Source organism: Carettochelys insculpta, chromosome 12 (genome assembly GCF_033958435.1).
Source record: "Carettochelys insculpta isolate YL-2023 chromosome 12, ASM3395843v1, whole genome shotgun sequence".
NCBI lineage: Eukaryota > Metazoa > Chordata > Testudines > Carettochelyidae > Carettochelys > Carettochelys insculpta.
The window spans coordinates 42,630,734-42,643,201 of record NC_134148.1 but is presented as its reverse complement, the minus strand read 5'-3'; the positions used below and the strand labels follow the sequence as shown (position 1 = coordinate 42,643,201).

The 12,468-nt window shown below is 47.4% G+C and overlaps 1 protein-coding gene across 1 annotated transcript in view; it reads left to right on the top strand.

Annotated features, from left to right (window-relative positions):
* The window catches only part of ITGA11 (integrin subunit alpha 11), a 147,518-nt gene that overhangs the window by 21,432 nt on the left and 113,618 nt on the right, over positions 1–12,468 (top strand). Inside the window, exon 2 of the mRNA XM_075007012.1 lies at positions 4,317–4,428. Coding sequence (XP_074863113.1) covers positions 4,317–4,428 — 112 coding nt within the window. The remainder of the gene's footprint in view (positions 1–4,316; positions 4,429–12,468) is intronic.

The window sequence follows — 12,468 nt, the reverse complement described above, 5'->3', positions numbered from 1 at the left end:
GCCCAGTCCTCCCAGGGCCTGCAGGCAGGTCAGCAGCATCTTATGATTTGATTATCATGGACAACAAATAGCTCTAATAATATTAGCTTGGATATTGACTTTTTCATTCATTGCTAGGTCATCAGCCCTCCCCACTCATGTAGTCTGTTTACTGAACTCCATAGCCAGGCAGATAAAAGGTCAAGGCAATCTGAGAGAATACTGTGAGAGTTCTCTCATTATGGGTAGTCTTTTCTTCTAAAAGGAGAAGCAGGAATGATTAGATAGAGCCAGCACCGCTTTGAGAAGCCAGCATCACGCCCTTCTCATGGGTGGTATTGCCCATCTGTATTCACTCTGGACCAGTACCTCCTCCCTGGTTTTCACCCTAGACAATGTAAATCTGGAGCACAGGGTGAGGTCCAAAGCTCCCCCAGTGTCTCCAGTAACCCAGTAGTTCTCTTGGCCAATGCTTAAATGCTTGTACCTCCAAAGCCGTGGGCCTGACTCCAAGGACACAGGCTAATCTGAATACCCTCAATGAGCGGAACTCAGGTTAGCTAATAAGGAGACTTTGCCAGTATGGACCATGCTATTGTTGGAAACTGATTTACCAACTGAGATTTGTTGGAGGCAAGAAAACTGCCCTTGCAATATTATCCAGCCAGGTTTGAGTGATATATACCAATGGGAGCTTCAGTTTTAAACAGGGGCAAACCTGTAGATCAGTAATGCTGGCATGTTCACCCCGCTGATCCTTGACAGTCCAGCCCCCTGAGAAGATCTAGCAAAACCTATAGTACTGACTTCAAACATTTCAAACTTGCATCTTGTGGGTTTTTTTTTAACTCTTTTGGCTAGCATCATTGCCCTCCTGATCTGCCCACCCACAGAACACAAAAGAAGAGTAAATGTGGAAAGGGAGAGGAAAGATTTGATCTGGTTCTTTATGTAATGCCCAGTTTTTAATTTTTTCCCTGTAGCACCTCCAGTGTTGGCGTGTCTCTCTTGAAGACATGCTGGTTTAGAGTTGTTGGGGAAAGCCTTTGGAGAGCAGCTGACTGTGATCAGAAAGTTAAGCATTTATGTTACTCAAAAAAACCCATACGTTGTTGTTAAACATTAATGATGCTAATATGTCTTTGCAAATGACATAATCAAGAGATTTTTTGTTTTGTTTTGTTTACTTTTAAACAGCCTGTAGATCCCAGGGGAAAATAATGGGTGTGCACAGCTAAGAGAGAATCAGCAAATGTCAGGAATTAGATTTCTCTGCAATCATTGCACATTCCACCCTGGATTTACACAGGAAAGAAGGACCATTTACATTTATATCTGGGCCTGGCCCCAAAATTCTTTGACAAAAAACACCCCTGAGTTTACCAGTGTGAGCCTCAAACACATTATTCACGCTTTCTGCACAGGGGACTACGTTGTGGATACCCTGATACAGCACAAATAAAAACCAGACTCCTTCATGTCATTTAGAACAATTAAAATACTTGAAGTAGATCAAGATGTATTTCATCATTCCTTTTTACAGTCTGGACACTGTAAGAGAGAAGAAATTTCACAGCCCATTGGCAGTCTGCTTTCCTTCTGTTTACATTCCACTTGTCTTTTGAGCTCATATGCAGCAACAAAATGTGTTCCTAAAGAAAACCTTATAACACACACAGAATTCAGTGTTTTGGTTTATTTTAGTGACCACAAAATACCACTGACACAAAAATACATGTGGTGTTGTTGTATTATGACCTTGCCTTTCTTTGACCGTCTAAGTTCTGAGGGAGAATTCAGGGACCATTGCGAATTATTTTTACTCTCTTTGGTTGAGTGAGTTACAAACTTGGTGGGATGTCTGCAGCGTACCATAGCAGTTCTTGGTGATGTTAACAATGGTTGGGGGCGCTTGGACCAAATGCCTGCACGGGGAATAAGGAGGAGGAAGAAATTATCTTATGCCTAGGTTGGCTACCCGGCTCTTGGGTCTGTGAGCAAAGGGGCATTGTGCACCTATTGACCAGCTTTCTCTGCACAGGTGACTGGCAGGGAAGCTGAGATACTTGTGTGAGACGCAAAGCTACTCGGGGAACAGAAATTAGCTCCAGTCCTGAGCTTCTCCACAGCAGGGGAGGTTCGATTCAAAACCAGCTCTGCTGTGAAAGAACAACTTCCCTTAACGAAGTCAGCAGGTTTAATGCAGCTTGAAGCTTGTATTTAATGGATGTACTTCTTAAAGAAATGCATGGGCCTGAAAGATCACATCTTTTTCTTGCTGCCAGTCTCCATGGCAGAACATCTTTCACCTGGGAGAGAGCCCACTTTAGAGTCCATCAACACCGCTCTCTATTCGACTGGAGAGCTTCCAGAACACTGGCCTCCTTTCCCTGCATCTACGGCAGCCTCCACTCTCAGGGTAGGTCTGCACAGCAGAGTTATTTCAGAAGAACGGCTGCTGTTTTGAAATAACTTCACTAGCGTCTACACAACGCAACTGCTATTTCGAAATAATTTCCAAAGAGAGGATGGCTTATTTTGAAATAGGTCAACCTTATTGTACAAAACAGGGGCTGTGTAGCCAGGGAATAGAGCCCATTCCAAAATAAGCCATTGTGTGTCCAACGGCTCTATTTCAAAATAGGTTCTGTGTGTGTAGACTCACTATTTTGGAATAAGGTTTGCTTATTCCGGGGCTTCCCTGTGGTGTAGATTCATTATTCAGGAATAGCTTGTTTTGAAATAACTCCAGAATCACTTTGCCGTGTAGACGAACCCTCAGAGTAAGAGTGAATTCAGTCAACCAAGCTGCCCTTCTGACAGACCCTTTGGGAATGGTTGGCTAGGGGGAGAGAGCACAGGTTTAGGATTCAGGAGATGACCACTAGTGCCTGGCTCAACCACAGACTACTTCTAAAATCTTGGGCAACTCACTTAATCCATCCCATCTCTGTTCCCCAGCTACATAGCGGGGCTAGTACTTCTCTGCATGACAGGGGTATTATGAAAATAAACCCCATTAATCACTCTGTAGAGTTCAGACATTATCAAGGAGGTCATCTAGCCTCCCTGAAAGATAGGAGTCCAGTCTGTCAGCATACTGTCCAGTGTTCACAAGGGTGGGTGTGCTAGAATTTCCAAGATCTTTCTTTTGTTTCTCCTAATCCCTGGCTTGTCAGCTGGGCTTCTCCAGGGTGACTTGCTCTTGTAGGGCCTAGGCTAAACCTGTTTCCTATCCTGTCTTAGTTGGGACAGAGGGTGACTGGCTTGCAGATAAGGAATTCCTTCAAAAGGCATCAGCACTCTTATTATACCTCTTTGCAGGCGCTGGATGGGCTGAAGAGCAGAAACAGACGTCTTCTGCCAGACTTCTGCAGCTGTGACCTCTAAACCCTAAACAAGCGTTTTAAAAATAGTTCAGCTCCAGGTTGGCCGGCAGACTATTGACACATTTGCCTTCTGGGGAGCCAGGCTCAAGGATTGAACTTGGGCCTGTGCTTCTAACAAAGGCTCCCCGCTTGTGTTCGCCCTTCTGCATCAGGGGAGTTGACTAGTAATGAGGCTGAGCCGTGAATGCCCAGGCAGTGCAAAGCACCCTCTCCTTTCACTAGCTTCAGAGGGAGTGAGCATGCTCGGCCTCTCCCAGGGTCTGATGCTGGGAGCTCCGAGTCTTTCCCTGGTATATGATTTGGGACTTGCCAATGCTCTCAGTAAGTTGTAGGAGGCTGGCAGGAGCAGTTGTCCTATAATCAATGTGAGGAAGAGATGTGAAATTCCACAACATGGGGTACAGACCTTTTCTGTGCCGAGTGAGGTGACAGAACAGGGCTGTGTGCAGCAGAAATAAATGTGCCGCAGATGAATAAGGGAAGTGCAGTGCCTGGGGGTTCACTCTCCTTCCTGGTATCATCTCACTCCTAAGATCCGATTCCTCCTTGGCGTCAACAGCTTGGCCACACCAGGCAAGTCCACACAGCAGTCAGCAGAGAGCCGGGCGTCTGGGGAGGTGCTAAAATGGAGGTGGACAGCTGAAAAAATGAGCACTCAGCAGAGTGCTGCACAGGGTGGGGCAGGGGGTCGGGGGGTTGGTAAAGCTCGAATCACCTGGCAGCAGTTTTCCTGGTTGGTTTCTTGACTCCTAAGAGAAACCAGGAGGTGCAGCTCCCCATCAATACACGTGAGAAGGAGATTTTTCCCTTCCAACACTGTAAGGAGTGATGTGCCTGAAGTACATGTGTTGGGTAATAATTAGGTCACTAAGGAAACAAACTCCTTCTCCCTACCCTGGACCTGAACTGACCAGATCTGGTTTGTTGGTTTGTTTGTTTTCACCTCAGGATTCTGTGACACCTTCAATATTGACACGAGAAGGCCGCGAATCATACCAGGCTCGAAAGAAGCCTACTTTGGTTACACTGTGCAGCAGCATGAAATCGCTGGGAAGAAATGGTAAGTGAGCGCCTCTCATCAGTATAGTCTGCAAACGTGTCAGTCTCCCAAACCCTGCTGCAAAACGCTGTCTGTTTGCTCCATCCTGCTCCAGGCATTGCCTCTGAGAAGGAGCTTTGGGGCTTTCTGTGCTGAGAGGAACCACAAGGCCAAGTCTGCTCTCTCCCAGCCTGATGTAACCCAGAGGAAGGCCACAGGATTCAGGGTTGCACTGCTCTGCCTGAGATCAGGCAGTGCGCCTTGAAGAGAAGGCATTCGCTCAGGATAACTATGTACTTGGTCTCCATGTACTAGAAAGGTGTGCATGGGAGAGAAGGGCTCAAACCCAGGGCCAGGAGTTGGAGGAGCTGTTCCTAGTTTTGCACAGTCCCATTCTGTGCCATCCCTGAGCTCTTCTGAGCCACCGTTTTCCCGCTCTGTGAAATGGGATCAATAATAAGATCCTCTCCACATGACAGAAGGCTGCTGTTAAAGCTTGGGGAGATTGTTGACCTTCCATAGCACCTTCCATCCAAGATGCTTCAAGTGCAATTCCTATGACAGGCTCAGTCAGAGAAACAGCTTGTTTCCCTCCCATGGAAACTGATGTGGGGGGTGAAGTTTAAAGGCCCTGCTGTTGGCTGTCATTTGTGCCTAGCTCCAATATTAAAGCTGTGTGGCACAGGTTGGGTTCCATTCTCGTGAACGTTAACTTCGACCTCACATCAGGTGGGTTCATGCCACTGGGGTTCTCTTTGAAGTTCAGAGTTTGGGACTTGGAGCAAAACTCGAAGCAAAACAGCCAGATTTTGGCCAGAACCATTATGTTTTATCTGATTTCCACCCAAATACCCAAAGTAGGCTGGGTTACTTTGGGTCAGCAAAGTGGACCAGCCTAGATGACCCCTTAAAGTTCCTTCCAGTCCTATGATTCCTGCTTCAACAAAGACTTAATCTTGCTGCATATGCACATCTTACTCCTTTAGGTGTTTCACAGTAGTACACACCAAGGGTGAGTTATACACTCAGCTCTGAGTCATGTTTTCAATAAGCCAGAAGGGGGACGTGCAGTAGCAGAGATCAGATTGGAGAGGGTCAGAGTTATCATTTATGTCTCTGGTGTAAGCAGAAAAACTAAACTCAGTAAAAGAAAGAGAGGATGATTTTGGAGAAGTCTCTTTTTATGGGGTGAGAGCGCGGTATCTTAAAAGCCCTTGTTCTAATGGTACCAAATCCGTCCCCTAACGCTATCTGGCACCACCGTGAGGCACGGCAGACTTCAAGACAATCCTTTTCGGCATGTGGGTTTTTGGATGTGGGCTATTATAAATGTTCAAACACAAAGTGATCCAGCCATAACCAGAGCCGAGCTAGTCCACAGCTGGACTGGCTCAGACACTCTGTTCCCTTTCTGGGACTTGGCATCCATCTATGCTGTGTAACTGTTTTCCTGGGCACTGCCCTCACTGATGCATTCTGAAGGTGCCCACACCCAATAGGAGAAGTAGATGTGTTTGTATGAGGTAGGGCAGCCAGTGCTACGAACAGGACGTTTGTGGGGTGGAAGGGAGAGGTGTCTAATGACTAGATAAAGATCTGAGGCTTTGGGTCTAAATTCTCAGTCCTTTCTGTGTGTGACAATGCCTTTGTGCACACTTCTGCCATGTTAATGTTGAGTTTTGATGCCTTTGTCTGGGAGGATTGGTCTGATTATTAAGATATTTACGTAAGTAGAAAAACTCCTGAAATCAACCAGCAGAAAAGTTCTTCTGTGGGGAATGACTGGTCTGCTATTACTAGGGCACACGTTCTCCCCGGCAGTGTAGTCATCCCATGACTTTGAGTTGCTGGAGAGGCTTATATGCCTCCCCCACTGCTAATCGCATGTTCAGCCATTCTCTCGCCCTCCTATAATATGGCTTAGTGGCTTTTGACTTGTGAGCTAATGAGAGGTTCTGATTTAACCTTGGATTCCCCGGCTTTTGTCATCACAGCCTTAACATAGTTAGAAGCAGTTTCTTTTCTGTTTAATTTTGGGTTAGTGATCTGCCCAAACAGGCTGTCCTGTGGTGAATGACGAGTCTATGGCTGGATTGAGGCCCTAAAACTAAAGGGGTGGCGTGTTTTTTCCCCAGATCGTACCATATACTGTTTCAGTTACAGACTTAAAAGCTGGGGGCCTGAGGGGACTTGTAAATAGCAAAGGATGACTCCCTGGGCGGGACAGACCAGGCATAGGAATACAGGGCTGGATCAGAGCTCTGGGTCGTGACTCATCACTCCAGAGCTCCCAGCTCTGACTGGGTTTCCCTCACCTACAGGAGGAGATTGGACTGAGAGATTCACAGAACACAGATGGACAGGCTAACATTGACGGTTCCTGGGAGAGCCTGCATTTAGGTCTGGTTGGAAAGGAGAATGGTAGCGCTATTATGTCACCGTTGTGGAGAGAAAAGAAGCGTACCAGTATTTAAAGATGCCATGTCACCTTAAAACTCTCGGCTGAGCATTTCAAACGTGGGTGCCTGTCTTTCACACCTAGGCACTTCCCTACTTCTTCCATGAGACTACCAGCATCCCCAAAAATACACCTGGACCTAAATTTTCACAGATGACTCTTGGGGGAATGTGTGCAAGCATACACCAAACTTGAGACCTCCGGGGGGGTGTAGTTTTCAGAGGGTGGACATTCTCCACTTCCTACAAACCATTCCCCTTTCAGGCATCTCAACCCAGGCAAAATCACCTTTGCAAATGTAAGCACCAAGTCCTAACTGGGACATCCAGTAAGCCGCCTGATGTTCGGAAGTGCTGTGCGTCCCAGCTCCCCTGGTCGTTAACTGGAGCGGTGAGTTGCTATAATGAGGAGATCCTGCATCCTTCCCATGATGCCTGTCAGCCTCTCTTCCACCTTTTGGCCACTTCCTTTTTTTCTATTTTGGAAAGACACAGGAAATTCGCTTCCATCATGGTAGCAATGGGTGGAGAACTGTGGTTTCCAGCTGAGGTGGCCAGTGCTTGTATTGCAGGATTTTGGTGGCTACCATTTCAGATGGCATATTTCAAGAGCATGTCTGTCTGCCAGCAAAAACCAATGAAAACAAATGAACAAAGAAATGAGGGTTGCCAGCTATTTCTGGGTATTAAGAATTAACACTTCACTCTTCAAACTCCGTGGCGCCCAGGGAACAGCAGCACAGCTAAAGAACCTGCTAAGTCTGCACCGGATGTTATTCTATGATAGATATGCTGAATAATCATAGAACAACGGAAGTGAAAGGAACCTTGAGAGGTCGACAAGTCCAGTCTCCTGCACTCATGGCAGGACCAAACACCATCTAGATCATCCCTGACAGATGTTTGTCTAGCCTGCTCTTCAGAATCTCCAGTGGTGGAGATTCCACAACCTCCCTCGGCAATTTCGTCCAGTGCTTAGCTATCGTGTCAGGAAATTTTCCCTCATGTCCAACCTGAGCCTCCCTTGCTTCAGTTTAAGCCCATTGTGCTTTGTCCTATCATCATTTTTTCTGCCTCCTTCTTGTAACACTCTTTTAGATACTTGTAAGCTGCTATCATGCGCTGTCTTGGTCTTCTCTAAACAAACCTAATATTTTTTCAATCTTCTTTCATACGCCATGTTTTCTAGACCCTTAATTGTTTTTATTGTTCTTTGCTCCAAGTTCTCCATGTCTTTCCTGAAATGTGTTACCCAGAACAGGACACAATACTCCATATGAGGCCTAAAGAGCATGGAGCAGACTGGACAAATACTTACTGTGTTTCATTTACAACACTCCTGCTAATACACAAAACTGGCCATGTGATAGTAACATTTTCTTTGCACAACACCTTCCTATGGAATGCTGGTTCAACATGTGAATAGTGTCTTTTCTATCTTGATTCAAAATGCCACTCTAGGATTTACATGCGCATTAGATCATACAGCCTTGAGTTAGACTTGGATCCAAATTCCCTGATGATTAAAGTGTCCAAAATCCAAATCTTTCTCATCATGACTAGCTGTAATGCAGCCAAAGCTGAGTATGAATCACAATACATGGTATATTTATCCCATCTGATCTCCTGCTGTAGGTAAGCCAGCAAGTCTAATAAAAGTTACTGCCATAATCAATCTCTGGCAGTCTACAGCAGTAATTTCTGCCTGCTAATGGAGTACATCTCTGGCAATGCTGATCTTTCACCATGATTAAAGTCTTCAATCCTGATTTACATCCACATGATACACTACCAGCAATTACATCTCTGACTGCTTCTGATCGCATCTCTCAGTCACTGTTGTGTGTACCACTATGCACGCCAGGTGCTGTTGCGTATAAAACGACTAGACATCTGGTTATAATGCCCTGAAGTAAGACACTTATGTATTGGAGTTTCTGTACGTAGCCTAAGCCTTGCCAGATGCTTTGCAGGGTACGCGCTGGACTAAAACTAGGGTGAAATATCTGTTTTCTGTATTAAGCTCATCCCCACTGGAGACAGTCACAAAATTCCTAGATTTTATTTTAGAATCATAAAATACACCTCTCTCACACTTCTTGTCCATAGATCTTTCTATGCCATGCTTGTCCCCTGGGTATCTGACTGCCTTCTGCTGATGCAGTAAGCAAGGGGACTGACACCATCCCATGGGGTTTGTTCTCCTGCCCTCTCCCCGGAGCAAGAAGCATGTGCAAAGAAGGGCCTTGTGTGTGTGTGTGTGTGTGTGTGTGTTAAATAACCCACTGTCTGTGTGCTTTGGAGATGGAAGGGTGAGAGAAATGCATTTTTGCTTGGAGCAGGAGGAGTGTGGTTTGGAATGATTCTTAGTTCCTGGGGGAGCTCATTCCACAGGCGTGGACTGATGTCCATCAGCTGGGATCAGGTCAGTCTTGTCTAGCAGTTGGAGCAGGGGTGCTCGGCATCAGTAGTCGGAAGCCAAAGCTAAAGGTCCAAGTGAAGATGAAGAACTGCAGTGAGCAGGATCTTAGGCGTTCATAGCAGGCAAAGGACAGAGGCAAGGCTTGGTCCAGGCAGGAGCAGCAGGCGTCATGTTGCTGGCTCCTACAGCTGATCAGGAAGCATGGCCACCCAGACTGCCTGCTGCAGAGCCAGGCCACCTGCAGTGCTGAGGCTGCCTGGAGATTAGGTCAGCAGCAGGCCCTGAGCTCAGACCCCGAGGAAGTTTGGTTTCTTACCCGTTGGTTCTATCTCAGTACAGGCCTTGAACTTCGGTTGTCTCTGGGCTTGGTCAATGAACTCTTAATTATGTATTTATGTGGTTCTTGATTAATTAATAAACTGCTGACTGGTTAGGAATAACGCGGGGCCCTGTGGTGAGAGATACTGTCCAAAGCCAGGGTTAGAGCTAGAAAGAATCGAGTGCTAAAATTAGTCGGATGGGGTTTCCGGGACTCAGTAAATTCAGTCCAATATAGGCTACAGCACTTACCAAACTGGCAAATGTAGCTGGCCAGATTTTCATTTTAAAATCTAGCTGGGACTGTGGCAAAGTCATTCAGTTGGCCCTTTTCGTGCTCACATAATGGCCACACGATTTCTCCACACTCACCTGTCCTTCAGGAGTGACAGTTACCTGCCCCATTAAGGGGTCAACTGCCATAATCGATCCACCAGTCATCAATTTAGCGTGTCTGGTGTAGATCTAACAAATCAATCTCCGAGCTGACTCCCATCGATGCTGGTACTCCACCAAAATGAGAAGAGTTGCCAGCGTCGATGGGCGCCCAGTTCCTGGCTCCCTGCCACTCTGGGATCAGGAAACATGGCAGCCCAGGTGGGCTGGACAGTTTCCTGGCTCCTGCAAGCCCAGGGGAGATGGGAACCAGGCTGCACTCCTCAACCTGCATGAAAATTTGAGTTATGTGGGGGTGGCAGAAACCCAGCCCCCCCCACTATAATGCAACCCCCCTGCCTCCTCCAGAACAAAACACCCCATATCCCAGCTATAACCCCTCCCTCACCCCTTCCCCAGAGTCAGGAACCCCCAGGCCCACCCCTGCTCTAACTCGATGCTGGCAATTCACCAGAGCCACCGTTGCTGCCGCCATGTGCTTCTCCCACCAAGCATTAGGGTGAGTGCGCAGAGCAGCAGAGAGCACTTCTGGGTTGCAGCTCTGAGGAGCCATATTTAATGGCTCAGAGAGCTGTGGGTTGGTCACCCCCTGCCCTATAGCATCACAACAGAATTTTCACCCCACGCCTCTAAAGGTTCACTAAAGCTGCTCTATGTTCCTGAAGCCAGCCTCCAGTTTACGTTTCTGTGTATGTCTATGCATGAATAGCAATGGCTAGCCTGAGGGAAGAGAAATAGGCAAAAGTATTTTATTGAAAAAAAAAAAACCACCATGAGTCACTCTGGTTAAAATGCAAATCAGGGGCCAAACAAAATGGCTATAGTATAAAGCGACAGATGTACACTGTGGAGGAAGCTTCATATGTGATTGATTGATAATAATGGTGTGGAACCTCAGCCAGTTCCACTGGATCAGGACCTGGCAGGAGGCAGATGAAATGGAAACAATAAAGTGAAACCACAGCTTGGGGGCGAGGCGGAAACCCGGCATTTGTTCCTGAGCAACAGCCTCCGACAGGCTCCATGAGATTTGCTGACAGGCGAAGGAGTGCCAGGAAAGAGAGTGACAGCGCTAGAAATGCAAGACCGTCGAGGAGCGATGGCTGTCACAGCACTCGAAAAACTCTGCTGCCAAATACTAAATTGCGGAATCTGAGGATTTTGGCAGCCACACTGGTTTCTACATATTTTGATGCTGCTTTTGACTTTGAGGAGAATTTCAAACATTACGTCCCCAGATATCTATGCACGGTTATAGCTACACTGATTTGTGTGCTTGTGTAAATGCCTGTCACCAGAAGGTTTCCCACCATTGCTGGAGTCCTTCGGGGCAGAGGGTCGCAGGAGTCAGGGGAGGGGCTTGGAGGTGTGAGGAGCTCAGGACAGGAGGCTGGGCTTGTTGGCTGTGCAGGAGTCAGGGAACAAGGTGAGGGCTGAGGTTGGGGTGCAGGAATCAGGGTGGGGGGTCGGGAGGAATGGGGGGGGCTCTGGGAGGGGGGGGAGGCTGACAGCTGTTCCCTGGGGCTCACCAGCTCATTGGGCGCCATGCTGCCCAGCTGATGGCTTCTCTGTGGCTCTCTGAGCTGTTGAGGACACTTTGGCTTGCTGTCCTCCTCTGGTCAGTCTGGAGTACAACTGTCTCCGCTACAAGATCCCCCTGCCCGCTTTCCACTTCATGAGAAACACTCATTGCACCCACATCCCATTGTCCTGGCACGACCCAACCCTGACCTTGCTTGAAGTTGTGGGAAGAGGAAGCTGTGTGCCGAATTTGGTGGTCCTAGCTCTGACCATTCAGGAGGTGTTCTTGAACAAATGGACTCACCAAGAGACAGATGGACACTCAGACAGACCAAGGCACAAACTCACTCAAATATGTAGTCGATGTTTATTTTTGGTCAGGACCAATGGAGTTTGCCTGCATTCTAAAAGAAATCAGTAAATTCCCATTGACCGTGTGGATGGAACAAAGAGCAGTCAGCCATCAAAACTCATAGACTCGTGTCCTATCATTTTGCACAGTAGCAAGGGCTGAACTACCACCACACCAGGTAAAGCTCCAGCTTGCAAGCTGTGCTCATGCTCGAAGGTGCTGGGACAGCAGAAATACCCAGCAATGGGCCACACTGAGACCTAGGAAACTCCACTGAAGTCAGGGGGGTGCGTAGGTGGAGTGGGGAGCAGAGCCCAGCTCTGTATGGTGGGAAGTTTTCTGGGGATTTGGGGGAAATCCTTGCTCACGTGGCAGCAGAGTATTTTGGGGGCTGGACGCGATGACCTTCTCAGGTCTCTTCTGGCCCTCGGATTCTATGATTCTATGAGGTGGTTTCTGCACTTGGTGGAAAGTCGCTGGGTATAGTTTTCAGTTGAACAGAGCGGAATTTCATTTGCAGGGTATTGTTAGGAACTTGTGTAACTATGAAGTTCTCCTGTTGGGCATAGGCTTGGTGGTGGGCCATTCTTTGGAG